The sequence below is a fragment of the Solanum stenotomum genome, chromosome 10 (assembly GCF_019186545.1).
Source record: "Solanum stenotomum isolate F172 chromosome 10, ASM1918654v1, whole genome shotgun sequence".
Taxonomy (NCBI): Eukaryota; Viridiplantae; Streptophyta; class Magnoliopsida; order Solanales; family Solanaceae; genus Solanum; species Solanum stenotomum.
This window is the reverse complement of record NC_064291.1, coordinates 5172854-5200833: the sequence shown is the minus strand read 5'-3', so window position 1 is coordinate 5200833 and position 27980 is coordinate 5172854. Positions and strand designations below refer to the sequence as shown.

General features: G+C 32.7%; 4 protein-coding genes across 4 annotated transcripts; 2 read left to right on the top strand and 2 right to left on the bottom strand.

Moving 5' to 3' along the window:
- The first annotated feature begins 895 nt into the window (after nucleotides 1-895).
- LOC125842543 (SPX domain-containing membrane protein At4g22990-like) lies at nucleotides 896-10205 on the top strand. The gene is made up of 11 exons (XM_049521849.1): nucleotides 896-1148; nucleotides 3235-3294; nucleotides 3905-4025; nucleotides 5263-5574; nucleotides 5972-6076; nucleotides 6444-6898; nucleotides 7558-7859; nucleotides 8069-8241; nucleotides 8691-8881; nucleotides 9318-9451; nucleotides 9888-10205. The coding sequence occupies exons 2-11, from the start codon at nucleotides 3242-3244 to the stop codon at nucleotides 10124-10126; spliced, it is 2085 nt and encodes a 694-aa protein (XP_049377806.1). The 5' UTR covers nucleotides 896-1148; nucleotides 3235-3241; the 3' UTR covers nucleotides 10127-10205.
- Nucleotides 10206-15989: 5784 nt separating this feature from the next.
- LOC125842368 (hydroxymethylglutaryl-CoA synthase-like) lies at nucleotides 15990-20437 on the top strand. The gene is made up of 12 exons (XM_049521647.1): nucleotides 15990-16369; nucleotides 17346-17452; nucleotides 17667-17799; nucleotides 18383-18526; nucleotides 18674-18832; nucleotides 19008-19081; nucleotides 19168-19243; nucleotides 19332-19387; nucleotides 19479-19566; nucleotides 19756-19896; nucleotides 19988-20137; nucleotides 20244-20437. Exons 1-12 carry the CDS (start codon nucleotides 16298-16300, stop codon nucleotides 20430-20432), a joined length of 1389 nt encoding a protein of 462 aa, XP_049377604.1. The 5' UTR covers nucleotides 15990-16297; the 3' UTR covers nucleotides 20433-20437.
- On the bottom strand, nucleotides 20318-23592 carry LOC125842369 (expansin-A18-like). The gene is made up of 3 exons (XM_049521648.1): nucleotides 23386-23592; nucleotides 22136-22445; nucleotides 20318-21128 (listed from the first exon to the last, which is right to left on the bottom strand). Exons 1-3 carry the CDS (start codon nucleotides 23561-23563, stop codon nucleotides 20816-20818), a joined length of 801 nt encoding a protein of 266 aa, XP_049377605.1. The 5' UTR covers nucleotides 23564-23592; the 3' UTR covers nucleotides 20318-20815.
- Nucleotides 23593-24209: 617 nt separating this feature from the next.
- On the bottom strand, nucleotides 24210-27602 carry LOC125842283 (PGR5-like protein 1B, chloroplastic). Its single transcript, XM_049521557.1, has 11 exons — nucleotides 27372-27602; nucleotides 26435-26550; nucleotides 26246-26342; nucleotides 26034-26134; nucleotides 25878-25934; nucleotides 25647-25723; nucleotides 25459-25510; nucleotides 25127-25237; nucleotides 24941-25038; nucleotides 24781-24856; nucleotides 24210-24387 (listed from the first exon to the last, which is right to left on the bottom strand). Exons 1-10 carry the CDS (start codon nucleotides 27550-27552, stop codon nucleotides 24787-24789), a joined length of 960 nt encoding a protein of 319 aa, XP_049377514.1. The 5' UTR covers nucleotides 27553-27602; the 3' UTR covers nucleotides 24210-24387; nucleotides 24781-24786.
- Between the last annotated feature and the right edge of the window lie 378 nt (nucleotides 27603-27980).

Below are 27980 nucleotides of genomic sequence, written 5' to 3'. Positions count from 1 at the left end.
AAGTCAAACTAGGTCATTATTTGTATTAAATTATAATTCCCCTCTAGTCATTGTCAAAATGTACCACAACATAGAGTAGGACCCATAGCCAAATAATACAACATTAGGGTCAAATCTTGGTATCATATTTTTGGTCATTATCATTGATAAGCTTTGCTTCATTCTTTTGACATTTTGATTGTGATGTTTGGATCAGTTTTTTCCACACTTTGATTCTAGTTAAATAATACTTATAAGTTGAGAATTTAGGTTAATTAATAATGATTAAGTGCTAAAAATTAATGTGCAAACATGTTTGATGAAGTGACTAAATTATACTGAGGTATGACACAAATTCTGACTCTTCTAATAAAAATTTTGGTTGGTGAAATACTCTCTGGAACCAACTCCACATATTCATTCTAGCTAGGGTTCATATTGTGATAATGTGATATAAACGTTGATTAAACAATAAGAATTCATGTAATTTTTTATTACACGTATCATTCTAATTAGAGGTCTGGAGTTCAATCTTTGATAGTGAGTAGTGTTTGATAGAGAGCATAATTTACCTTTAAAATGAGATTTCATTCGTAAATTAATTAATTAAAATTTTTCAATATGAGTATCGAGAAAAAGAAAACCAAAAAGGAGTGTTTCTCTAGCTTCTCATAATTTTAGTGAATAAGAGCAAACGTACGTTTTGTGGGGGTAAAAGTGATACCCTACTAGCTAATATACTAACATAATGTCATCATATGATATAGCTAAATAAAATAATAAATAATTAAAGTAGAAAACTCAAGAATTATACACGTGCTACAACACTAATATTATGCAAACTAACAAAACCTGAATAAGGGCCGAATTTCACTACCTATGTATAAACTCTTCTCCTCTATTTCTCACACTTTTCATGGTGAATTTCTACACATGAAATTTGAACTTCAAAATTTATGAAATTCGCATTTGCAGAACAAACAGAATTTCAAATTTTTGTTCAGAAATCTGAGAGATCACGAGTTTTTTTTTGTTTGTTCGAAAAAAAAATTTATCCAGCTCGGAGTGCTCTGTATTCAGTGAATCTGAAAATTTGTGCAGAGTTCAGTGTTTGTTGATGTTCATCTAAAAGTTCTTCTGCAAATTGCTGCCGTTGTGGATACGTACAGGTAATTGCTTCGAAAATATACGAAGAAATTACTACAAAAATTGTTAATTTGGAGAGAATTTTTCTTTAGTAGATCGGAGTTTTGTGTTTATCTGCCATTTTACGATTCAAAATTATAGCTAGGAGTGCTCTGTTATTTTTTCCTTTTGAATTTTGTGAATCTGCAAATTTCTCTGTTTATTACAGAAAAAACAGAGCTCAGTGTTTGTTGATTTGGACGTACAGGCCATTACTGTTATTGCTTCGATAATCCAAGAAGAAGTTTATTGCAGAATTTGTATTTGTAGAGAAAACTATTCACGTGAATGCATGCACACACAAAAATGATGTATATGTATATGTATATGTATATATCAATGCTGAGGCGGATGCAGAATTTTAAATTTATTCTGCCAAAACACGTAAATAGAACTCTAGTTCCGCGCTCTATGTGTGATATAAAACAATCAATTCCAGTGATGTGTTATTGCTCTTAAATTTGGCTTTATAAAAGCATTTAATTGATTTGAGATTCTGTCAACTCAATTAATTCTTTTCTGCTATGTTTTGTTTTTTTTACTCCTTTTTTTTTTTTTGGAGGAATTTTATCTTTTTTCTTTTATATGAAGCTAAAATTATTGCCTGTAAATTAGTGGTTTTGATGTGAAAATGGATAGTGATGTGAGTGTATATACTAATGCTTCTTTTATTATGGTTAATCATACACATCTGCAAATGTATATATGGCTCATCCTAAACTTGATGAGTTCAGATTTAATATTTGTCGAAATTTAAGTGATTTTTCACTTATATAATTATGTTACATGTTGAAATTACTAGTTCAGTTGAACCCATAGACAATAGGCTTTGTTCGTGTCTTTGTAGCTATATAGGTGAACATGTTGCCACTCAAGGGTGTGGCCTAGTGGTCATGAATGAAAGTGAGTTGAGATTTGTTGGTGTAATATACCATAAATACAATAAAATACAGTTGAAATTAAAATGACAAAAAATGAATAAACAAATCTTTAGGCTGAGGCGTGGATATATCGCTCTCTTTAAGGATATTCAAGCTCATTGCGACATAATCTACACCGATCCAGCAATATCACTCTTGCCTTGTCCCCTTCAGGATACAACATCCCAACAACATCGTACAACTCAAGCAACTCCGGATTAGTTGAAGAATCCAAAGCTCCACAAAAGAACACCTTCCTTCAACATATTATTACTCTCTTTTGTATAGTGAATATAGTTGAAGACTTGAAATATTTTCTTTGTCTGAACTCTCTCTTTCACTACTACACACTATAATATTATTTCATATTCTCATCTTTCTTCCACTCTTTCACATATCTCTTGTTTTTCTTATTGTTCCCAACACAAAGGAAAACCACACTATTTATAGGTGATGAATTCTTCCTTGCAATGAGTATGAAGATAGTGGGTAGTAAATTTGTCAAATGAATGGCTCAAATGTTACATAAGTTACAAGACATAACGATAGAATAATGGGTGAAATGAAGAGATGGTGGTTACATAAGTTACTAACAACTAATGTCCACTTTCTTCCATTATTAATGAGAGTAAAGATGCACAAATGTGATGTCCACCAATAGACATAACATGATACATAATGTGACATATAATATATTTTTATTAATATTAAAATGTCACACCAACAAAATTCAATTCCCAGCCTAGAAAAAAACACTTGGTGATTCTTCTCATCTGTCCTATCCTTTGTGGACATAGTTACCTGGTACCTGCCGCTAGTGGGAGGTGAACATGTTGTGTGTATGTTTAAATTTTGTACTTTGAGTGATTTAGAGACCAAGTCATTTGAACTACTCATGGTCTTTCAAGGTTCTTCTGTGTCTTGTGGCGCTCTTTTGTAGTGCATGAAAATAATTGCATCACTGTGTGAAATCTACATCAATTGTTTGTGAACAGGTAGCTTATATAAAACTATGTTTGGTATAATTTCTCATTCAGTGTCCGGCACCCAAATACTCTTGTTGTATTCTCTATGGAAATCGATTTCTCATCACTAGAAATGTGTCATTGCTGTTTATCTCATTCCTTTTCTTTTTTGTGGCTGAATGCAGATAAAAAATGGTGTCTTTTGGGAAAAAGTTGAAGGGAAGACAAATCCAAGAATGGCAAGGGTATGTCAGGTGTCCTTAATTTAGCAGAAACTAGAGATTGCTTTAGATTTATGTGTTAAATTCGGCAGAAATTGATCTTGTCCATGCTCTTATTCTGCACTTCTAGATGAACTTTGTGAACTTGCTTTGTTTCTTTTTACTAAAAACACAATTCCAGAAAATGCTATGCTGTGAATTACTCGATATATTTGCCGCATACATTCTGACCACAAACCTTATTGTTATGTGTGTTAATTAAAAAATGAAGAAATGGTAGTTGCAATGCAGAAAGACAAAGTTCGCTTCTTTGAGGATTAAGGAAATAGGTTCTCTTTTTTGTGTTAGTAAAGAGAGAAAAAACTACCTGAGTACTTTAATGTAGTAGTGATTAACTATGATGCTTGGACTCTTCAAAGATTCCACTGGGCGTTTGTCGAATCGTCCAAAAGCTATGCTATTTTTGGAGGATCCGACAGGAATATGACAACATCTTTGGAGGATCCGAGCAACATAGGTGATTAATCAAAGAGGAGAAATTAGACATTACCACCTAATGAAAAGGAATCACAAGAAAACATTTATTTTGAGTTTGCATTATTAAGTTGAATGGTGAAGATCAATTTTGTTGCAGATACTATATCAATTACAAATTGATGAAGAGGAAGCTTAAGCAATATGCTAACCAAAGCCAAGCCGTAGTACCAGATCGTCGATTTGTTCTTAAGGATTTCTCCAGAATGCTAGACAACCAGGTAAGGAGATGGAATTGATGCACTTGCATACTTTATCGTATAAAGGCCAAAGTAGGCCGAAACAGACAAATTCATTGTAAGTCTTCCGGCGTCTTCCTTATGTGTGATGCATGTGCCCTGTTCAAATAGACTATACTTGTCGTTTAGTAGCATTCGAATAGTTTATCTTGGAAATAAAATTCCTGAGGATTGGCCTCTTGATAGCTAATTACCGAGTAAGTTAGTAAGTAATTGAGGGCTACCTCTGCCCAACTCTTACCACAGGCTGGCTTCAACAGATGTCAGAGCCCTACATGCATAAATCAACTCGATCGTATTAGTTCTTTTGTTCTTCCTGTGACAATTTATCAACTTTGAAGTTTGTCAGCATTTATTGTGAAAGGTTTCTATGATGTTTTATACTTAAAGAGTTATTTTGGAGGCTCTTCGATGAAGTGGAATCCATGCCTAGTTCAACTTGAATCAGGATAAGAACTATGAGTATATGTTATGCATCAGTTGCGAGTATCCTCATCAGTATTCTGTCTATGAAAACTAATCAGTTGTGGAACCTTCATTTTGCAGAAAATTTTATGTTTCTGAGATCAAATTTTTAGGAAAAAGATAGGTTCTTGTTTCACTCGATGTCTTATTTGCCATATTTGTTGCTAGTAGTGACTGTTGCATAATTTGTTGCTTACTCTGTCAATGTTCTGATCATGTTGTCAAAGGCTCATTAAAAGTGTGCTCAATCCCTGTATATCATAAACGCTTAAGGAGGGCACGCTGCCTAGCTTAAGCTGCGCTTCACTATAGGCAAGTCACTTAGGCGTGCACCTCATTTCTCATGAGTTCTATCTTGGATAGAGCATTACTAAACAAATATAATCGGCATCTAAGTGTAGTAGTGGTTAAGGAAAATAATATGAATGAACTTATATTTTTTTCTCGAATCACATATATATTTTTGTTTTTTCCCTTCATTGTGCCTTCTATAAATGAAGCCCACACTTTTATTGCGCTTTTCTCTTAAAGCCCCAATTGATCTGGAGTGAAATTTAGAGCTTTTCGCCTTTGACAACTCTAGTTCTGATAGGTTTGGAGGGGTCAATAATAGTCCTTAGAAATTAATCTTGACTATCTCTATTTGCTCGTAGCATTTATACTTCCTGTAGTGGATTGAAAGGATACTTCTTATAGTGAAGAAGGCTTCAGCCACATCATGGAGATGTGATCATTTTCTTCTTATCTTTTGCAGATCGAAACAATAGTTCTCTTTTTGTTGGAACAACAAGGAGCTCTTGCGAGCAGAATATCTGAACTTAATGAACAAAAAGATTTTCTTCAAGAGGTGCCTGATATATCAAAAATAGATGAGTTGCGGGAAGCTTATCAAGCTGTGGGGCGTGATCTTCTAAAGCTTCTCTATTTCGTTGAAATAAATGCTATTGGATTGCGGAAGATACTTAAAAAATTTGACAAACGTTTTGGCTATAAGTTCACTGATTATTATGTCAAAACCCGGGCTAATCATCCCTATTCCCAACTTCAGCAAGTATTCAAGCACGTGGTAATATGCTAAACTCAAATAGCCAGTCCACTATTCTTCTTCTACTATAATAATGCTACTGCTGCTAAGCCTTTGTGGATAGAATTATCTGGTTCTTGTGTTGGTGGGAGGTAGTAGGTACCCATGGAATTAGTTATGGTGCACGCAAGTTGCCCCAAACACCACGGTTATCAAAAAAAGAATAATGCAACTGCTGATAAGACAACTGCCACTATTACTTTTTTCCTTCTGAGATTTGTCTTTTAACTCGTTACTGCAAATGTCATTTCTTGACTAAAAAACATGAGATTCAGATTTATTTGCACTAGTATGCCCTAACACAACTTGTGGGACCACACTGGGTATGTTGTTGTTGTAGTATGCCCTAACACAAGCCATCCCTGAATGATGATTGCAGGGATTAGGGGCAGTTGTTGGAGCAATATCTCGTAATCTTGCAGATCTTCAAGACCGTCAGGGAAGCTACTTGTCAATTTATGACCAGCCAGCTCTTCCCCTCCAGGTTTAGTTTACTTGTAGTAATCAGCTTCAGATCATTGTGCAGGTTTTATAAGTATCACTCTGGTTGTTCCATTTTATGTGACACAGTTACTATTTGGAGTGTCAAAAGTTTTTCCGTGACCACTACTTTTCATATTGTGACTTATAGTACTTTTTATGTAGTTCCTAAATATGTAAATTTTATTTAAAAAAACTTGAAGATGTTTTGTCCGAGTTCACACAGAAAATTAGATAGTTTGGCAGTCATACTTTGAATAGTGTCACATAAAGTGGGATGGAGAGTATAGTTTTTTCCTGTCAAACTCCATTCATATATTCTAGACATGCTCTGCTATTTTTTTCTAATATGGTACAGAGCCTTTTTGCAGGATCCTGTGGTTGACTCGATGCAAGCAGCTGTCGATAGATTAAGTCATTCGACAAACTTTCTTAACTTTTTGGCCCAACATGCACTTATTATGCAAGAGGAGTTACCCGCTCCTGTCGAGGAAGGAGTTGATGATCAGAGATACCATTTTATGTCGCTCCTGTTGAACTTGGCGAATACTTTCCTTTACATGGTCAATACATACATTATTGTACCAACAGCAGATGATTATTCTATGAGCCTTGGTGCGGCTGCAACGGTTTGTGGGATTGTGATTGGAGCCATGGCTGTCGCGCAGATCTTCTCGTCCGTGTATTTCAGTGCTTGGTCGAACAGGTCTTATTTCAGACCTCTGATATTCAGCAGTATAGTTCTTTTTATCGGGAATGTCATGTATGCATTGGCTTATGATCTCAATTCAATACCAGTTCTGCTTATCGGTCGTCTATTTTGCGGGTAAACCTCTCTCCTCCACTCTTTCCAGCTGTGTGCATCTATACATGTGGTTTTCTGTTATTGAATATTTAAGATATTTCTTTTTGGTACTTCGGATGATGAATGGTAGTGGTTGGAGGATGATTTATAAAATCATTTGGTGATTTCACTTTCTTTCGCGTTTTTGAAGCATATCTAGTTTCATTTTTGCTGATTTGGGAGGTTAACACCAACTTTCAAAAAGTAATTGCAAATGATGTCGAGTTAGTTGATGAAACTAGTCATGGAGTTAACGAGAAGTTGGAAGAGTTTCAAATCGTGAGATAGATAGCCCTCGGGGATTTCTCGGTTATATTAAAAATGGAATATGTTCACCTCAAGTATAGTCCCCATTAGAAAAATGAATGAAAGTGAAGTGAGATAAGATTATGGTATGTAAATTTTGGTTCAGATGCCTAAGCTCAATCTTTTAGGAAAATGCATGATATAGTTGAATTTAAGTAATAAAAGAATATACTTAATAGAATGCTGATTAGTTGGAATTATGCCTTAATTGTGGTTGTTAAACTTACAATATTTACTGAGAAGTAATCAATTGATTTATCGAATTTGCACTTAATCATAAGACTTGCAAGTTGACAAGATGGTGGCTTGCCCTTCGATCTCTTCTTGAATTGCAGTTTTGGTTCCGCCAGAGCAGTGAACCGTCGCTACATCAGTGACTGTGTACCACTTAAATACCGGATGCAAGCTTCAGCAGGTTTCGTTAGTGCTAGCGCGCTTGGAATGGCATGTGGACCTGCAGTTGCCGGCTTACTTCAGACAAATTTTAAGATTTACAAGATAACCGTCAATAAAGAAACTTTGCCTGGTTGGCTTATGGCTATTGCATGGCTCATTTATTTGGTATGGCTGTGGTTCTCTTTTAAAGAACCTGTGCGTGATACTGAAATAAAAAATGTTCCTCAAGAGTCTAAGGCCGGTATGTCCTAGTTGTTACTATTCGAACATTACATATATTATTGCCTCTATGCTCTCCTTTCCTCTTATTCTCTGTAATATTTAACTAAGAATGCAAAATAACAATTCACTTGAGCTATATATATATCGTAATTGTGCCATAGAATATGTGCAAAAGCTGACGTAATACTTATCAAAAAGGATCTGATAATAAATCTTTTTGATCACTAGAACCTGATTCCCTTGAAAAAGGCATTGTGGAACCGTTGCTGTTAAAATCACCGGAGAATCAACAAGATGAGGATGAACAAGAAGGTGACGAGAGTGAAGAAGCTCCTGAGGACTCTCATAAACCTGCTAATTCTATAGTAGCAGCATACAGATTGCTCACTCCTTCTGTGAAGGTATGTTCAAACTATGAGCTCCTTGCTTCTTTTTCGATCCAATAAGCAGCAAGTGATTGATCAATAGATTTCTCAAAACAAATGAAAAGGAAATGAAACATAAATCATGGATTAACTTAGCCCTCTCGGGGACTTTGTTAAAGAGGAACCTCATGTAAATTCCTTTTGTATGAAAGAGCAGTAATCCACTGAAATCACATGGTCTTATTCTTCACTGGGAAATTGATTCTTTGGAGTTCAACTACTAGCAGGGACAGGAGCTAGAGTGTATGAAGCGGGTTTGGCAAAAAACCAGTAATTTTGGTGTATTTATCTAATACAAATTCATTTAATATGTACAAATTATTACCAGTAACTCAAATTGATGACTAAAATCCCGAACCCATGTGTTTCAAATTCTGGCTGACTACAAGTATGTGATGCATGTTATACTCTTTTGATTTTTCCAGGTTCAATTGTTAATCTATTTTATGCTGAAATATGCTATGGAGATTTTACTTTCAGAATCTAGTGTCATCACGACATATTACTTTAGCTGGTCAACAGGCCATGTGGCAGTTTTTCTTGCGTGTCTTGGCCTCACGGTTCTTCCAGTAAATCTTGTTGTTGGGAGCTATATAACTAACATGTTCGAGGACAGGTAACTTCTTTCGCGCACACATATGTTAATGGATGGTTACTTTCTGCTCAATAGTCAATACTATTTGCTTTTTAAAAGGATTCTTGCGTAGAAAATATTTTATTTTGAGCTAAATATTTGCACAATTTTTAAATTGGTTCAATTTTGAACGGGTCAAAATGGGTTCAGTGTGTGCGGTTCATGATTGTCTGGCCTAACTTTGCCACCTCTACATGTAATCGATATAGTTTATGGCTTGGCGTATAAAATAAAGAAATGTTTTGGCAGCTTTTTCGCATAGAGTTCACGTCTCACCTTGTACTGATGCATCTAATAAGACAGAAGGTGGACAATTTTATATTCAACAATATGTTAGAAGACTGAAAATTCACCATAGGTTTATCATATATAAATCTTCATCATCAGAAATTGAATGCCGAGTTTCTTGTATTTGCAGGCAAATTCTGTTGGCATCTGAAATTATGGTGTGTGTTGGTATACTGATGAGCTTTAATGTTATAATCCCGTATTCTGTGCCACAGTATGTCTGCTCGGGGCTCTTATTATTTGTATCTGCTGAAGTGTTAGAAGGTATGATCCCCTCTTTTCGTTGTCTTTCTTAAGAAACACTCATCTTTAATTGTCAATTGATCTATCAATATGGAAAACCAAAAATCGTGTAGTTGAATAAAAGTTGTGCTCAAACTCAGAATAACTCGAAGAAAAAGGCATATATTGGCTTCTAGTGTGTGATAGTTTCAATAAAGTTTGCTTATAGTTCAACAAAAAGAGTTGCTTCATTATCTAAAGGGAGTCATCGATTTTAGAAATTTGGTTAATTGTAGCACGTTGATATAATAAGTGAATTCATTTCTATATACTATTATGTGTATAAGTGGTGTTCGTAGTTAACACTTCTTTGACATATAACAAAACTTGGCGAATTCTCAATGATAATACTATGTTATTGTTAGTTTTTATATCATGTACGTTCTAAAAAAGTTACTTTGGCATTGGCTCACTTCAGGTGTAAATTTGTCACTCCTCTCGCGAGTCATGTCATCTAGGCTTTCTCGTGGAACCTACAATGGTGGCCTCTTGTCTACAGAAGCCGGAACCATTGCTCGGGTAATTGCAGATGCAACGATAACTCTAGCTGGGTACTTGGGGGAGAGTATGCTCTTGAATATTACTCTTCTCCCTTCGCTCTTCATATGCATTGTGTCCATTCTTGCCACCTTTTGGACCTACAATTCTCTCTATTGATTTAGTCTCATGTATTTAGATGAATCCTCAGCACCCAAAAATCATTTCTGCTTTCAATTATTTTATCGATTTATTTGTTTCTTGTACTTTTACTTCCATTCATCTGTATTATTGCTATAAATTGAAAGTGGCACTAGTGGATCATTAGCATAGATGATACTAAATTGATCCATGTAATGTTTGTTACATACGTCTAGTTGTTACTATTAAGCAGTTAAAGAAAAGAGTTACGTGAGTCCATGAATTATTATGCTCCGGTATTGTATCCCATCATTTCTTTCTCTGTGATTTATCAATGGATTTTCTTTTTGTATTTTTAGTTACATTCATTTGTATTATTATTGCTATAAATTGGAAGTGTCCCCAATGGATCATGAACATAAATAATACTAAATTAATCCTTGAAGTGTGATATGATAATCATACAAGGGGAAAGATAGAGTATAATGTAGTGTTGTGATTATGAGTATTAAAGTTTATAATAATATCTATATTTCTCCCCCATTTTGATAGAAAATATAATTTTTTTCTTAAAATTTTAGAATGTGTGTCATTGAATTTTATTTGTTATTCTATAAAATATTTTAGTATATCAAAACACATAAGTGAAAGCTATTTCTAATTAGATCATGATTTTTATACCTTTTAAATAATAGTATTCGAAATTTTACTGGGAGTATGAGTAGAGTAAAGTGTATGTAGATCTTATTTATATCTCATGAAGATAGAAATGTTGTTTCCGAAAAGACCTTTGACTCAAATTACAATGAGTACAGTAGAGTGTATGAAAATAGCTATCATGATTAGTATTCAGTCATTCTAAAGAGTAATTTGATAATACTTTAAAAAGATAAAAATAAAAAGTAATGTATAATTAATATATTAATATTCTTTTCTTGAAAGATGTGTTATATTTCAACAATTCATTTATTTTGAAATGAAAAAGTATAAAATATTTTGCGCACCTTAATAAAATTCAAAAAGAATCGCACCTCGAAAGATGTAACCTTATTAAAAAGAAAAGAATGTAACTATGTGAGGAAAATCTTCAATATAGGTTGCTGAACTAAAAATGTCTGCGTGGTGTCTAGTACTCTATTATTGACTCTAAAAAGACAATAAAATATCAAACACTTTAAGTACCAGTTACTAAACATGGACATAACCGGATAGACTCAAAATTTAAAATTTATAAATTTTTGTACTAAATTTAAGTTTATATATAATAATAATAATTGAATTCATAACAAAAATATTTATTAATATTTAGTGAATCAATTAATATATATATATATATATATATATATATATATATATATAAAAATTAAATATTATTAAATCCAGATAAACAATAAATGATAATCTAGATATGTCCTTGGTAACCATGGACTCTTAGCAGTGAAGCCTATAACAAGGAGTGGATCAATTTTCTTATCAATAATATATATATTTCCTTTATTTCAGTTTATATGACTTTATTGAATATTAGCATGTTTTCATATTTAAAAATACTTAAAAGTCATCAAGTACCAGTTCCATAATAATACTAATGTAAAAGAATCGATTCTTTACTTGTTGAAAATTCGTAAATCAAATTCACTTTCTTAACACATATTTTACTCACTCACTTGAATGGAACTCGATCATTAATCTTTTTATTTGTAGAATCATTCGTTGTACACTCCCTCACTATTATCCGCTGAGAAAATTAAAATCAACTACATATATTTGTTATTATATGTACTATTGAAAAAGCTTCAAACTAACTAGTAGGCAAAAGAATAGAATCAGCTAATAGACACAAATAAATATAATATACAATAAATACTTCTTACTTTACTCTTAACTAAAACATATTGAAAATCACATATTTTTTTTAAAAAGTAATTAATTCTAATCAAAGAAGTTGTACAAAAATAATCATCAAAATAATAAGTGGTTGTAATAACACTAAAGTCAAGTTTGGCTGTCAACACTATACTAATAGTTTGTGATATAATATTCAATTGATCAGAAAGAATTTACGAAGTCAAATTTAACCAATAAGTTTGGTAATAAAAAGAGATAAAACTTCAAATTGGTGGTTCACAACTTTGAAAATTTTAATTAATTAGGCTTACTACATGTTCTATATATTTTCAATTACATATATATATATATATATATATATATACTATATTATAAAAGTGAGTTTAGGCCCAAGTATAATATATAATATTTAAGATTGGGACTTTTCCCAATCTTGAATATTATATATTATACTTGTGGGACTTTTAAAAAGAAGTTTATACCCAACTATAATATATAATATTCAACATTGGGACTTTCTTGAATATTATATATTATATTTATTAACTAAGTACAACTTGGGCATAAACTCCCTTTTAAAATAATATAGAATATGTATATATATATATATATCTCACAAATGGAAAAGTCTCAATCAAGGAAGCAACATATATCATTTACAAATGACTTAAAAAGCTTTAAAATATTTAAAAGTTATATAATAAAATAGATTGACTCTCAGAATTCTATCAGACTCACATATATTGAGATAGAAAAAATAACACATATCATTTTAAAATTACCAAAAAAGTATTATAAATAATAACAATAACAACTTAAAATATCTGAAAGACATTTTAAAAGGGTTAATTTTGTAATTTGATCCATATCACATAAATTAGGACAAAATGACCAGTAATGTACATTATTTCAAAGTTACATAAAAATATTATAAATCACAATAATTAATAACTTCAAACATTTTTTTTAAAAATATGAAAATTTGGATGACTCTCCAAATTTCATTTGTGTCACATAAATTGAGATAAAAAATAACATATATTGGGTCCATTTTAATTTATTTGTCTTATTTTTTTTATTTTTTTTTATATTTAAAAATTGCGTAAAAATACTATAAATCATGATAATTGATAACATAAAATATGTTTTGAAAAAAAATACAAAAAATTTCAATGATTTTTGAAGTGAATCTATCGTAAAAATACTATAAATCATAATAATTGACAACAAAAAATATTTCAAAAATGTTGTATGTGGGTATAGTAGTCTTATTATGCCTTTAAATAGTGTTAAAGAAAGTACAGGTTTGTGATAAAAAAACTTATTCCTTTATTCATGCAAACAATCGCTTCAAAAACTCGGTTATTAGCCCCAAAATATACCATTTATATTATTGGGCCCATGCATAGCACGGGCAACATTATCTAGTATATATAAATATATATTATTTTATAATAAGAGTGATTATGTGCTACTTCCTAGTTCCACAAATGCTATTAAGAGAGGGGAAAAGGAAATGCATTGAAGATCAATAGAGAAGGCATAAAACGTATACATCAAATACGATTTATGAACAAATTTTAAAATTTTAAAAATATATTGTTGAACATAAAATATTATGTCAAGTATCTCAATATATAATATTATAAAATATTATATCTTGATAAATTCGTACTTTTTGCTAGGTTACATATAAATTTATACTTATAAGTGGGGAGGAGGAAGATGCAATAACTTATTTCATCTTAAACTTTAATTATAAATTATATCTAATAGTTACTAATTGTATTTATTTATTTATTGGTAAATTTTAGTTTTGACCCTTATAGCATTTAATTAAGTATATTTAATTTTTAATTAATTTAAGTTGTATTTTTTACTCCTTAATATAAAAATGTGTGTTATTTGGAGTATTTTATAACTATATTACTCAAATATAAAGTAACAATAAAAATCTAACATAACACATCAACATTTGTAATTTTGGATTTTGATCCTTGTAATATTTAATTAAGTATATGTCGTCTTCAATTAATTAAAATGTGTATTATGATTCCTTTATTATTCAAGAAACATGTGATATTTAGATTATTTTTAAAATTATACTACTTTCAAATGTGAATTAACAATAAAAAATTAACATGCACATCTCTAGTTAAACAATTTACGCTTAGTGATTCATTAAATTTGAGTAGATTTATAGAAATTAAAATTGAATATATCAATTAACTAAAGATTAAATATGTTTAATCATAAATTATAAGACTAAATTGAAATTCGATTCCATGAGAAATAGTCCAATCTTATTCACAAAAAAATGAAGTTGGAGTCAAGTTTGGCTGTCATATTATTATTATTAGTATAATAGAAGTGGGGTCTTTTTTTATTATTATTATCAAATTATTAAATATTATATATTGAAAGTGGATTTGTCCCTAATGACAAAAAAACAGATAATAGATCTGGTATTTTTCCATGTACCTTTAGAAAAAAAAATCTCTTTTTTATTTTATTATTCAAGTTTAAGATCAAATAACTACCAACATTACCACAATAACAATAGTAATGTTTGTAGTGTAGTATAGATCTGGTATTTTTCCATGTACCTTTAGAAAAAAAATTCTCTTTTTTATTTTATTATTCAAGTTTAAGATCAATTAACTACCAACATTACCACAATAACAATAGTAATGTTTGTAGTGTAGTCTTGTATATATAAAAAATTAAAAAGAATAGACTATAGATGAATTTTATTCTTTTTTTTATGAAATAAACATTCGATTCAATCCACCTCTAAATTTATGTAATATGTGAATTTGGCAAGAAAAAAAAAACTAAACTAATGTAGAAATAGGTGATTATTAGATCAAAATTGAAACAATGACTTCGACTTGTGTTAAAGGAGCTTTTAGCGTTAACCAACATCTATGTAGCGATAAGAACCCATAGCTCTCAAAGATAGGATTGGGCATAAAATATCAAAAATCGAATCAAATTTTTTGATAATTTGATATTCGGCAATTCAATATTTGGTATTTGATATGGTATTCGGGAATAATATGTTAGAATTATGATATTCGGGTTTAGGTTTGGTATGAGACATGAGTATTATTTGGTATTCGGTATTTCCCAAATACTGCATTATTTATTTAATGAAGGTCATATATTAACATGTGCATTACTCATAGTATAAGTTCAAAGAGAAAGTTAAAGAATAAACATAACAATTCAAACACATATGTTTTTTAGTTGTATCGATTTGCTTTTCTTGGTGTCTTCTTACTTGTTGATATTCTATTATATTGTGCCTCCACATAAACAAAAATAGAAATAATTGGAGAAAGAGTATTAGCTTTGTAATACAATTGGCTACAACTTCAATACGGTACTACCGAATACCATATCGAAGTTTAATTTATTGATTATTGAATTACCAAACCGTATTTAAAAATATGATATTTGATATCTACTTTTCACTACTAATTACCGAATTACCAAATCCAAAATTTGAGAATCCCAAACCAAATACCAAACACCCACCCCTTTTCGCCATTTATTTTTTTTCAAATCATATATTTATCATAATTAAGTTATAAATTAAAAAGAAAAATGTGCATTTTTGTTTTTGGTAAATAATAAGAGCTTCTATAATTAAGAATACATGAAAAATTTTATATATATAAATATTTTGTTTCTTATCCTGAACTACTTACTTTATTTTATTACTCCTTTCGTCTCAACTTGTATGATACTTTTTGGATTTCGAGATTTAAATAAGTTTATCTGTAAATTTTTTATATAATCTTTTAATTATTAGTTATTGTGATTTATAGTACTTTTTACAAATATATAAATTTCATTTTAAAATAATTGAAGATTTCACATGTAAATTTTCAATCAAACTTAAATTATTTGACTCAAAAAATATAAATTAGAAGGAAATACCTTTTGGATAAATATACTTTTCCTCCATACGATCACATGTATACATGTCTGCCGAACTATGTATTTATTTTCTTCATTAGTCTGCGGAATATCAAAATGGAAAATTTCTTAGCAGTCTCCAAGACTCCACTCTCCGGTTAGTATAAATATGTGAAAGCCTTACAAGCACAAATCATCACTCGCCTTTCTCTCTCTTCTGCAAAACGAAAAAGTGTGTGTTCGCCGGCGCTCAATTCGAGGAGATTTAGAGTGAGAGAAAACGGTGTGTTCACCGGCGGTTATTCCGATCTGCTCAGTTTAACATCGACTCGGAGAAGAAAGAGTACGTGTGTGTGTGTGTTCGCCGGCGGTTATTTCGATTTGTTCAGTTTAATACTGTTTGATAATAGTCGAAGAGAAGAAATCGGAAATCAGAAAATGGCAGCTCAACCGAAGAATGTCGGAATTCTCGCCGTCGAGATTTACTTTCCTCCTACTTGCCTACAGCAGGTACTTTCTCTTTCTCACACATACACATACACATACACATACACTTGTGAAACTAACGGCCTGTTTGGTTAAGTTTTTAAGAGATCGGAAATGCTTATTTGAGCTGTTTAGTGTTTAGTCAAATTTTTGGAGAAAATACTAACTGAAAGTTGTTTTTGAAGCTTAAAAAATAAAATAAAATAAATTCCGATAGTACTTTTTGGAAAAAAAATAAATTAGAAACAGTTTTGAAAAGTTTAGAATTGTTTTTCAAATGGACACAAATTATTTTTCACTTAAAAAATAGTACAAGATTATTTTTGAAATTTAGCCAAACAGGCTATAAACTTTGATTATATAATTTATTGATATGTGTGTTAATTACTTTGATTACTTGAATGCTTAGCATACTATATTAAGTGCTTTAAGTTGGTTGAGAATTTGGGAAATTTTAATTTTTGTCACTTTCTTATACGGAATTTTCTTTTCTTTATTGTCTTTTTTTTGAAAACAAATTAGAATATCTTTTTTTCATATGTTTTATTTCTGGTAAAATATTCCTTACATGCTTTTTTTTAATCTCTTTTTTTAGTTCAAAATCCCTTAATTGTTTCACATAGAGATTCATAGGTCATTGCTCCGCCTAACAGTGCATATATGAGCATAAACTTTATTCCCTCCGAGTCAATTTATGTTGTACAGGTTTGACTTAACACAGAGTTTAAAAAAATGAAAGACTTTTGGAATTTGTGGTATAAAATAAATTTTAGATATATGTGTGACTATGATAATAATTTAAAGTAAAGTTATTTCTAATTATGAAAAAATGATTTTTTTTTGGGACAGACTAAAAAGAAAAAGATGTCATGTTAATTGTGACAATTATTAAACTATTATATTTTTACTCTGTTAATTGAGACAAGTTTAAGGCAATTAAATTCTGATCACTTGCAAAAAAAGAAAAAGAAAGAAATTCATTTTGTTTTGCATTATATAGGAAGCATTGGAGGCTCATGATGGAGCAAGCAAAGGGAAATACACAATTGGTCTTGGACAAGATTGTATGGGCTTTTGCACCGAGGTGGAAGATGTTATATCAATGAGGTATGTCTCCCTCGTCGGAAAATTACATTGCATAAATTGGTCATATTTTTCTTTTTATGTAGATAAACACTTCTCCGTGTGTTTAGTTCTTTATATTCTGAAGTATGTAGTTTGAAGGTGTTAGTAGTTTCTTCTGCTAGATGTACAACATGATAAATTTATCATTGTAATTTTTGTCACTGTACTGTCTTCTAATTAAATTGTTCATGCTCAGTTTGACAGCAGTTACTTCCCTTTTGGAGAAGTATGCTATTGATCCAAAGCAAATTGGTCGTCTAGAGGTTGGAAGTGAAACCGTAATTGATAAGAGCAAATCCATCAAGACATTCCTGATGCAAATATTTGAGGTACACAGTTCTAGCAATGCTTGTTTAGTAAATCGTCTATCATGGCACGTTCAATGAATCGAATATGTGTTTTATGACTTGTATCCTAGACTTCTGGCATATAAGCAAACCGATTGATCGACCAAAATGAAAACTAGATAGTTAGAGATTTACTCACTACACACTAGCTCAAGATGATGAATATATCTTGCAGCCAAGTATTAGGACAGAGATTTCAAATGTTGGATCCGCTTAATTCTGCCTGAAATATGTTGTAATGTTAACTTTTTGGCCCTGAATGCACTTGCTCATCCTGTTTGTTGAAAAAAGTGAGTTTATTGTTTGTTGTACATCATCCTTAAACATTGATTGTTGCATCTGTTTTGTCTTACGATGATATGAAATGAGCTTAAGTGAAGAAGTAGGGATTCATATACCCGCGCAACTTGTTTGAGGCTTGACACGTAGTTATTATTGTTGTTGTATGTGATTTATTTTTGTCTCACTTGACATTCCACTTCCCAAGCAGAGCTTTACATTATGACTAACAGGAATTTTGTTCAATGAAAACTTATCCTGCTTCCTTACTGTGTCAAAAAAGCAGACATGTGGAAATACTGACATTGAAGGAGTCGACTCAACTAATGCATGCTATGGGGGAACTGCCGCATTGTTCAACTGTGTGAATTGGGTCGAGAGCTCTTCATGGGATGGTCGCTATGGACTCGTTGTATGCACTGATAGTGCGGTAAGCTCATCACATTCATAGAATTTCTACAGCATATGTGTTGTCTTCAAAATATTGAGTTTGCATTGCTCATTTGGTACATATTTGTGATGAATTTGAGCATCTGCATGATAAACATTCACTAATTTCAGGAGCTTATTTTGACAGGTCTATGCTGAGGGAGCTGCTCGGCCTACTGGAGGTGCTGCAGCAATTGCTATGCTAGTCGGGCCAGATGCTCCTATTGTGTTCGAAAGCAAGATTAGGGCTAGCCATATGGCCCATGTCTATGATTTTTACAAGCCCATCCTCGACAGTGAATATCCAGTAATTCACTTGAGCCCATGCAATCGTTAATCATCTGTTTTTACACAGGAGTGCTTTGATATGTTGGTTACTGGACAAAATTTAAAAGAAATATATAGGAAATTGTTTATTGGTATATGAATTTCCATATGTGCTCTATATGATGGTTAATTGATAATTAATTGTTGGTTTGCAGGTGGTTGATGGCAAGCTTTCACAAACTTGTTATCTTATGGCACTTGATTCTTGCTACAAGAGCTTATGCAACAAGTAAGCTGCCGGTTGAGCACACATTCTAGTATTCCAAACGAACCTCTCTATTATAGTCTTTAATAATCTCTTTGTTCACATTCTAGATACGAAAAATTGGAGGGCAAGCAGTTTTCGATTGATGATGCAGCCTATTTTGTTTTCCATTCACCATACAACAAGGTACTTTATGGATCCAATACAGAATTTTGATCTTTTTTCTTTGTGATGATAAGGATTACCTGAACGTTTGTTTTATTTAATCCTGCAGCTTGTACAGAAGAGCACTGCTCGGTTGATGTTCAATGACTTTACAAGGAACGCTAGGTGGGTTGCACATATTCCGTACTAAAGGAATTGCTTTTTATTTTGTAAACGGAATTCAGTTGACTGATCTTATTCGATTTTGCATTTGCAGTTCCATTGATGAGTCTACTAAAGAAAAGCTGGCACCATTTTCATCCCTAACTGGTGATGAGAGTTATCAAAGCCGTGATCTTGAGAAGGTCCATACATAAGCTTTCATATTCGTTGATTTCGTAGAAATATTGTCTTCTTTTTTTTCATTTTCAAATGGCTTCGTTTTTATCTTCCAGTATATGTTTAGAATGCTGAAAATGAAGCTTTCAGTAGGAAGAATTGCATTAACAATTATACATGTTGAGATTGGAACTAACTAAATATTGCATATACAGACATCCTGGCAAGTGGCAAAACCATTTTATGACGAGAAGGTAAAACCGACCACATTAGTACCAAAACAAGTTGGCAACATGTACACCGCGTCTCTCTATGCTGCTTTTGCATCCCTCCTTCACAACAAGCACAGCTCATTGGTAACTACGAGCTACTTCTTTTCCTTTTGGCCTGTTTTCTTGCTATAATCTATCGTGTTTCTTATAATTTCAAATGATTTTGTCAACTCAGGCTGGACAGCGGGTAGTCTTGTTCTCTTACGGGAGTGGGTTGACTGCAACAATGTTCTCATTAAAGCTTCACGAAGGTCAACATCCTTTTAACTTGTCCAACATTGCAGCTGTGATGAACGTTGAAGAGAAATTGAAGTCGAGGCATGAGGTATGATAAAATCGTCTTTATAATTTACTCATGGACGTTGAACTCGTTGCCAACACTGTGACGGTTGAGTTCCTTAACTATCTTTGACAAACAATCTTTTGTGCAGTTCACTCCTGAAAATTTCATCGAAACAATGAAAATAATGGAGCACAGGTATGGGGGTAAAGACTTTGTGACGAGCAAGGATTGCAGCCTTCTAGCTCCAGGCACTTACTACCTCACAGAAGTTGATTCGAAGTACAGAAGATTCTATGCCAAGAAATGTACTGAGAATGGACTTGCCAATGGTCATTGAAGAAATGTCCTAGTATGATGTAACTTCCATGAAATTGGCTTGTACTCTTTTAATTATTGTCAGCACATAGAGGAATAATAATTACTTCATAATAACATATAGTACTAGTTTGTTTCTACTTTCCAACAAATTCAATATTGTTTCTTGTATTCTCATCTGTTTGAGAGATGATTTAAAAAATCATCAATGTAATGTAGTCTTATATACATGAATTTAGAAAAACTATATTTTGAGATCGTCTATATGAATACATTGCATCATTCGTTCTTACATAGTATCAACTATTACAAGATCAAATCGCAAAATAAAACTCGAGAAATAATATTGAAAAAATCAAGAATAAATGCTTGAGAAGTCCAAAAAAACATAGGACTACGTGATCATTAGTTGAAGTTGACATTGGCTTGATAAGTCATTCCTACTTGCCAACTAGAAGGTGCAACATTAGTAGCTATAATTGTTTCTTTAGATGTGTAAGAAGTGATCTTAAAAGAAAGTGTTTGGCCACTTAGAGTTGCAAATGCTTGATATGAAGCTCCCCAATTATGGCTCATAGCTAACCAACTTGTTTTAGTTCCCTTCACCCACATACTTGCAATATCTCCACTTCCACCAACATTCATCACATATATCAATAACCAATACCCATTTCCTTGAAGACTAAACTTGATTCCACCTTTTTTAACACAGGGTACCCTACAACCATGAGAGCAATGGTACATGTTAGAGGTAGTAAATGTCGGATGGAATAATCGAGATGCACACAACTGATTCTACCACTATTATATAATTATCAATTTGTTTTATTTAAACGCATATTAAGCACAAGCGTATTTGTGTGTGTCCAAAGGGTGTCTATTGAAATTCTTTTCTCGGAAAATTACACCATCTCTGATGTTATATTTCATTATAGGTATACATATTTTTTAAAAAAATTTCTTGCTACACTTATATTTATAGTTTGAGTTGATGGCAACAAATTAAATTTAACTCAAAAAAACTCGCCTTAAAAGTTTGCTTTTGCAGCATCTAAGGTAAATAACACATCAAGCCCTAGGAATGGAAGAAAATCCTAATATGCAGTACTTCCTCTTTTAATGAGTCTTACATGAAGCCCGAAATAGTCAGGACCCAAAACACATATCAAGAATCAGGTGATAAAACAAAGATTAACATGTTAATTTTTTTTAGTTTTCCATCCGATTACTTTAGTGCCCAATTAATCAGATTCTCACCGAAAAGTCCTATTATAAGGGGTAAAACGTTCTCTCTACTAAAGGCGACTTCATTTCTAGGGATTGAAAGCGAGACCTTTGGTTGGAGGAGTACTTATAACTCCACCACAACCTTTGACAGTCACTAAAATATTGAAGACATAATACATAAGTAGACACTCAAACTTGATCTCAGTTGTCAAGTAAGCACTCAAACTTTGAAAACATACATCTAAATAACCTTAACTTGGTCTCAAACTGACAACTAAACACTCTAACTCATTCCTACTATGTATCATGGACATAAATTTTGGAGGTGTCTAAATTATATCATTTTGTAAGTTGGAATGTTCAACTGACAGAGTGGAGACGAGTTGAGATATGCATACTCAAAATTAGAGTGCTTACTTGCCTGCTAAAACCAAGACTGAGTGTCTATTTATGTATTATGCCAGTATTAAATGTTCAACCACAAAATGAATCATTTACCTGCGATAAGAAACAGGGACAATTCCAGCCTTCCATTGAGCAATTTTCATGAAAGCAGGTTTGGCCATATCAAAATGTGTTCTAGGTGGATTACACCAACCACCATTGTTACTGTCTTGTGCAGGATTTGGTGGACAGAGATTTGTTGCTGTCACTGTTACAATTGTTGAGTAGCAAGAGTCTGACTGCACACATTTTATTTGGAAACATTGTCCACATGCAAATCCCTTGCTGTATAATACTGAGCTCAATGCTGCTGTATCTGTTCCATAACCTGATGTGACCAAATTTCCAAATCCACAAGCGCCCCCTACAAAAAGATTTCACATTATTAATTAGTGTGTTTTTATCTGTTGTAGCACGTAATCTATCTTATTTCGCAAGTTAACAAGAAAGTATTACAGTGTAATAATTACACTATCAGAGCGTTTTAATCTTTTATCGTTCTTTGAGCCGAGGGTCTATCGGAAACAAACTTTCTGTTTTCTCAAGGTAGGGGCAACATTTGCATACACTCTACCCTGATCCCAAGATCTCACTTGCAGGATTANAATTTGACGTTATATATACAGTGTAATTTTTTGACGAGGGGGTTCGGGTGAACCCCCTGAGCTCTACCTAGGTCCGCCCCTGGTAGTAGTAGGTAATATGTCTTATTTTGCAGGTTAATGCTACGTTGCTTGTACTCTTAAAAAATGTAGTCTGACACGTATTAATTCCTTCAAAGATAGTGTATTTTTAGAGAATACAATATTGATGCGACATCTTTCTTAGATATTCTAGAGTTACATAGGGTTACTATTGCGTTTCTTGTAAAAGATTGTGTTGGTGCTAATGAAATGTGTGATCTTTTAGATTTTTCTAGTAGGTCTAACAAGTTGAAGTAAGAGTTTAAATTCTACGTACTGACCAATACAAAAAGAATATTTACGCATTGAAAATGTCCTTAAAGAATCTGTGTTTTCTAGTAGTATAACATGCTATCACAAATTAAAATTTATTGATAGTGTGTAAAATACTTTTGTACTTACCCATATATATAACTTAAATCATTAGAATAAATATTGAGGATGTCTACAATTGGTATGGTAGTATAATGAAATGCTTTTATACAAACATATTCCACGATAATAATATCACTCATTGCTAAAATAAGGCAATACTTCTACGTGAATTTTCGCTATTTATATATGTAAAACGTCATAATAATGAATATAAATCAAAATAGTTTATCGATTAAGTAAACGCACCCATGGTAGCTGAAGCACTCTCATCGCCATAGAACGTAGCATGAGAGGGTTGCCAAGCTGTTGCTTGAAAGCCGCTAGGGGTGTCACCATAGCCCGCGCCATTTGCTCGATCGATGATTGCTAATGTTGCAACCACCAAGAACATTGTCAAGCTCCATCTATGGTGAAAAGAGGCCATGAAAAATTAGCTTACAATCAAGAAAATTGTAATGGCTTATTTGATTTTTGTAAAGATATAAGACCTTAATATATAGTTTTTTTTTGTGTGTATAAATTATGTTACAAAAATGTAACACTTCGTGCCAACACGAACAATGTAACCTTTATAAGTCAACTTTGGTATTTGAAAATTAATTATGTTTCATAGAAACGTGCTGGCAGGTTATAAACTTACGTGTTGTACATTACTATTGTTATTCAGTGCCATTTTCTTGATTTATTGTTTTCTACAAATAATGGAGAACTCATTTTTGAACAAATAGACACATTCTATGTGACATTTTTGTTTCTTATGTGGCATCCTACTTAAATTATGACGTGTGTGTCCACTTGTTCAATTTTAAACAAGTTTAAGTACCTACTTGTACACCCCCAAAGCTAGAAGGCGTAATGTTAGCTGAAGCCAAGTTAAAGGACATATTTATGTATTATGCCTATCACATCGGTGGATAGTGGAATTTTTATGCCCAACTATTAGTGGGTGACATGGATAGGTCATTTCATTCTCGATAGTTTAATGACATGTTTAAGCCTTTTCATAAGTTAAAATAACATCAGAAGAGAAGCTCATTAACTGTTTTTTTTTTTTTTATTGATATACTTATAGTCACACACAATACATTACATAACATATTCACACAATACAAGTTGCAAATCATTCACAAATTCAATACTGAACTTGTTTTTCATTTTCACAAACTGCATCATATGGTCTCTCTTCCATGCCCAGCTTGTGTTAAAGAGCAAATCTCTTGTGCAGATATCTCCATATATAAAATCATCCTGCAGTTTGCAAGAAATCAGTAAACGGAACAGGTTTTCTATATGAAGGAAGCACATATATTAAGGGTGATTGGCTCAAATCATGTATTTGTGTTATGAAATTCACGTAATATGTATAAATGATATATTCAGAGAACCCAATAAACAAAAGGGGTTGTGGTCCGGAACTTATAAGTTAAAGTCCTGGATCCCCCTCTGATATATTATGCTTCTACATACAAGCGATAATATATTATCTCTCAGACTCTCCAAAACTGTTGAAGCACCTGAATAGGATCCTCCAAAAATGCAATGCTTTTGGAGGATTTCGACACACACTTGGTGGTACTTTTAAACAATCTGAGCAGCATAGGTTATAATAGATAAAAAGGCTAGGCCTAGCTAGGTATATACCTCGAATCATGCACTACTTCCTTCAGGCAATGTAATCAAACGCGTATCTGAATCATAGACCAAGTCTGTCCCACAACTGCGGAAGATGATGGTGATGACGATTACACTATGAATAGATCATGATAAACACCGAAAAACTGAAGTGTTAATGTCAACTTACCCTGAGCATTTTACTTTGTTGCTGGAACCCCCATTAGATACCGATAATATTGTACCAAAGAAGGAAGTATTCTCTGTTCCACAATTTGGACAGGGGCCCTAAAGATGGAGATTATTTGTGTTAAATGTCGAACACATAGCTTATAAGATAATACTACGCACGCCTGAAATGATCATGAGATCTTACCTTTAAGATCAGAAAATCTTTAACAATGGCGTTTGTGATTGTAAAGGATAGCCATAATATCAATGGCAAAGCAGCAAACCATGTGAAAATGAAACTGAAAGGCTCTGGAAGCTGCAAATCGATAAATTATATCATTACAAAGTCTAATGAGTACTCTGATCTTTCATCTAGCTAGTTATGTTACTCAGACCCTCCAAAAATGATGCCCCAGCTGTTTTAGATCTTCCAAAAAGGCGTAGCTTTTGGAGGATTCGGCATACACCCAGCAGTATTTTTGAAGAGTTTGATACCTTAGCAATGAAATAAGGACCAATACAGGTAACAAGGCGTACCTCCAAAAGATAAGTGATCTCGAATCCAGTCAAATCGTCTAGGAAGAAAAACCTAGCAAGACATTGGCAAAACATTTCTATTACAAAAAAATCATGCTATTTGCTTCGTGAGCTAAGAACACGGATATGTGTGGTATCATTAGTTCACATATTCTTTTAACATCGTAAAACAGTCAAGTATTACTCACAATCCGAGAGCAACAACAGCAGCAGGGACATTTAACAAGAACATCTTCAGATAATCAACAGAAAGGTCACTATAAACCTGCACGAAGTAAAGTCCATCAACCAACTTAACCTCGTAGACATCTTGCATAGATGTAAGACAAAGAACAAGCATTTCCACAAGAGTACGACATGAAAGATGAATATGAATTATAATAAGACTAGTAAATCCCATCGAGCAGAGAAGTACAAACCTTTCTACTTCGAAGACTACACCTTGGACCCTCAACCACAATATCGCTACCATCCCTCTACAAAATTAAAAGATGTCAATACAGAAAAGACTAAAGAGTCGTTTGGACATAATATGAACAATATTGCGATCCAAATAACAACTAATGTCCGAGCACCTTAAGTTTCATCTTCAGCTTGTCATATTCTTTATCAGTCATAATTGGATTTCCAGATACATAAGCCATAGAAGCTTCGAGGAACCTCTGTTCATCAGGGCCTGCATAGTGAGAAACCGCTATTACTACACCTATTTTAAGTCCCGATCAGACAAAAATACGAATACCATATCATCATTTAGACAATGTATAATACAGAAATTCTTCCATACTTAGCATGACGACGCTGCTTCCTTCCCACATTAATTCTTCCTTAAGGTTATCAAATTCCTCATTTGACATCATGGCCTTTCCTTCATAATAGAATGACTGTGGTATAACGCCAGGAAAGAGTGCAATTAATGTTGATAGAAGACAAAAGAAAACAATCAAGAAATAAGAGATCGTAGATGCTTAAGTACTTGTAGTGCTTGAAGAAAGTCTTGCTCCATTTCCCCGAGAGACTTCTTTCCTTTACCGTCAATGCTACAATACTGCAAGATTTTACTGTCTTCAATCTCATCCTCCTTGAGCTGACCTGAAAGCAAAAGCGGGATCCCCAAAGTTGGAGGACATAGATGTCAGTTGAGTCCAAGTTAATGTATTATGTCAATTAAATATATCAACCATCTATGAATTTAGTGCTATAACAATCAAATTGAAATTAGCATAACCAATTTCAATATCCATTAATCAACATACAATAGTGATAATATTTATCTCTAACTTTTCAAAATAAGATTCAAATAACCGATCCTTTTGTTGGGCTAAAACAACCTAAAGATACTCTTAACATGGAGTGATACCGTCCTTTAGGTCAAGCCTACACGATTTTTCTCAAAAGGCCTCACATCCCTTCTTGTCGGGAAGGAGAGTAGGTTGAAAACATCTAGGGGCAGAGCTGTAGTATTAGCTGCAATGAACCCCACTAACTAAAATAAGCTATAGGTTCGACTATAAATGAACTATAAGTTCAAATCATGACTCCACCTCTAAAGCATCATTAAAATACTTCTAACATCATAAAGAAAAAAAACATGCAGTGGCAGAGTCGGAGCCAAGTAGGACTGAAGGGTTCGCCCGAATTACCCTCTAGTGGAAAATTACACGGCTGAAATCATCTTTTATGTATATATATATAGCAGATGTTGAACCCTTTGAATTTTTCGTATTTTTATCCCCTCAATCAAAATCCTGGTTCCACCGCTAAGCAATGGATCCAAAGTGAAACTTATGGGTTCCCGAATTCAATAGCTTTTGCCCGAACTCTCTACAGTATCAAAAACTCTACTAAATATTTATAAATATTTGACTATGAACTCCAGTTATTATTTGTATAATAACTCGAGGTTAACTTACCTGGCTGATCGGTGGTGGCCTTAGGAGAGAGAAACAATAGCCTACGTCGAATAGATAACTTTCTTCCACCAAAATTAATTAAAGGGCTTACAGAATTGGGAGAAAAAATTGGTTTTTTTCTAAACGGAGCATGAAAAAGGCGACTGCTTCTTGTTATAGTGAATCCAAATTTGGTGGCCATTTCTGGCGGCGACTGCGGTGGAGATGGATGGAGTGTAGAAATGAATATTGCATTTGTGAAAAAAAAATTGTTAAGTGGCAATTTGATGGGGTTTTGGTAACGATGAAGATAAGGTTATGTGATGAATGTGTGGAGAGTATTCAAAATTGAAAAAAACAAAAACTTTTTTGTTTTCTTGGTTAAAATTCTATCGGGATAAATTCGTTCATGTGCAATAACTAGTAAATTACAAAGAAAATGTAAATTGCATTGGAATTGTTAGATGGAACGAGCTCATCTGAAAAAATGTTAACAAGAGAAATTAATTTAAAATTTCACTTATGAATACAAATTATGAAACTTTTTTGTGTTGATAAAACTCAAGAAAATCAATTTTCCATTTTTTAGCAGTTATTTGATGTAACAGAATCTGCCAAGTCAGCTTCATG

Excerpts from the sequence above, each read along its gene's own strand:
- LOC125842283 (XM_049521557.1), bottom strand. The coding sequence starts at position 27,552 with ATGGCCACCAAATTTGGATTCACTATAACAAGAAGCAGTCGCCTTTTT. Across the intron at positions 26,343-26,434 it reads ACTTTCTTCAAGCACTACAA|TCATTCTATTATGAAGGAAA; the intron begins GTACTTAAGCAT and ends GTTATACCACAG. Across the intron at positions 26,135-26,245 it reads AAGCAGCGTCGTCATGCTAA|GCCCTGATGAACAGAGGTTC; the intron begins GTATGGAAGAAT and ends CTCACTATGCAG.
- LOC125842369 (XM_049521648.1), bottom strand. The coding sequence starts at position 23,563 with ATGGCCTCTTTTCACCATAGATGGAGCTTGACAATGTTCTTGGTGGTT. Across the intron at positions 22,446-23,385 it reads GAGTGCTTCAGCTACCATGG|GGGGCGCTTGTGGATTTGGA; the intron begins GTGCGTTTACTT and ends ATCTTTTTGTAG. Across the intron at positions 21,129-22,135 it reads GTCCCTGTTTCTTATCGCAG|GGTACCCTGTGTTAAAAAAG; the intron begins GTAAATGATTCA and ends TCATGGTTGTAG.
- LOC125842543 (XM_049521849.1), top strand. The coding sequence starts at position 3,242 with ATGGTGTCTTTTGGGAAAAAGTTGAAGGGAAGACAAATCCAAGAATGG. Across the intron at positions 6,899-7,557 it reads ATCGGTCGTCTATTTTGCGG|TTTTGGTTCCGCCAGAGCAG; the intron begins GTAAACCTCTCT and ends CTTGAATTGCAG. Across the intron at positions 8,242-8,690 it reads TGCTCACTCCTTCTGTGAAG|GTTCAATTGTTAATCTATTT; the intron begins GTATGTTCAAAC and ends TGATTTTTCCAG.
- LOC125842368 (XM_049521647.1), top strand. The coding sequence starts at position 16,298 with ATGGCAGCTCAACCGAAGAATGTCGGAATTCTCGCCGTCGAGATTTAC. Across the intron at positions 17,453-17,666 it reads GAAGATGTTATATCAATGAG|TTTGACAGCAGTTACTTCCC; the intron begins GTATGTCTCCCT and ends GTTCATGCTCAG. Across the intron at positions 18,527-18,673 it reads TTGTATGCACTGATAGTGCG|GTCTATGCTGAGGGAGCTGC; the intron begins GTAAGCTCATCA and ends TTATTTTGACAG.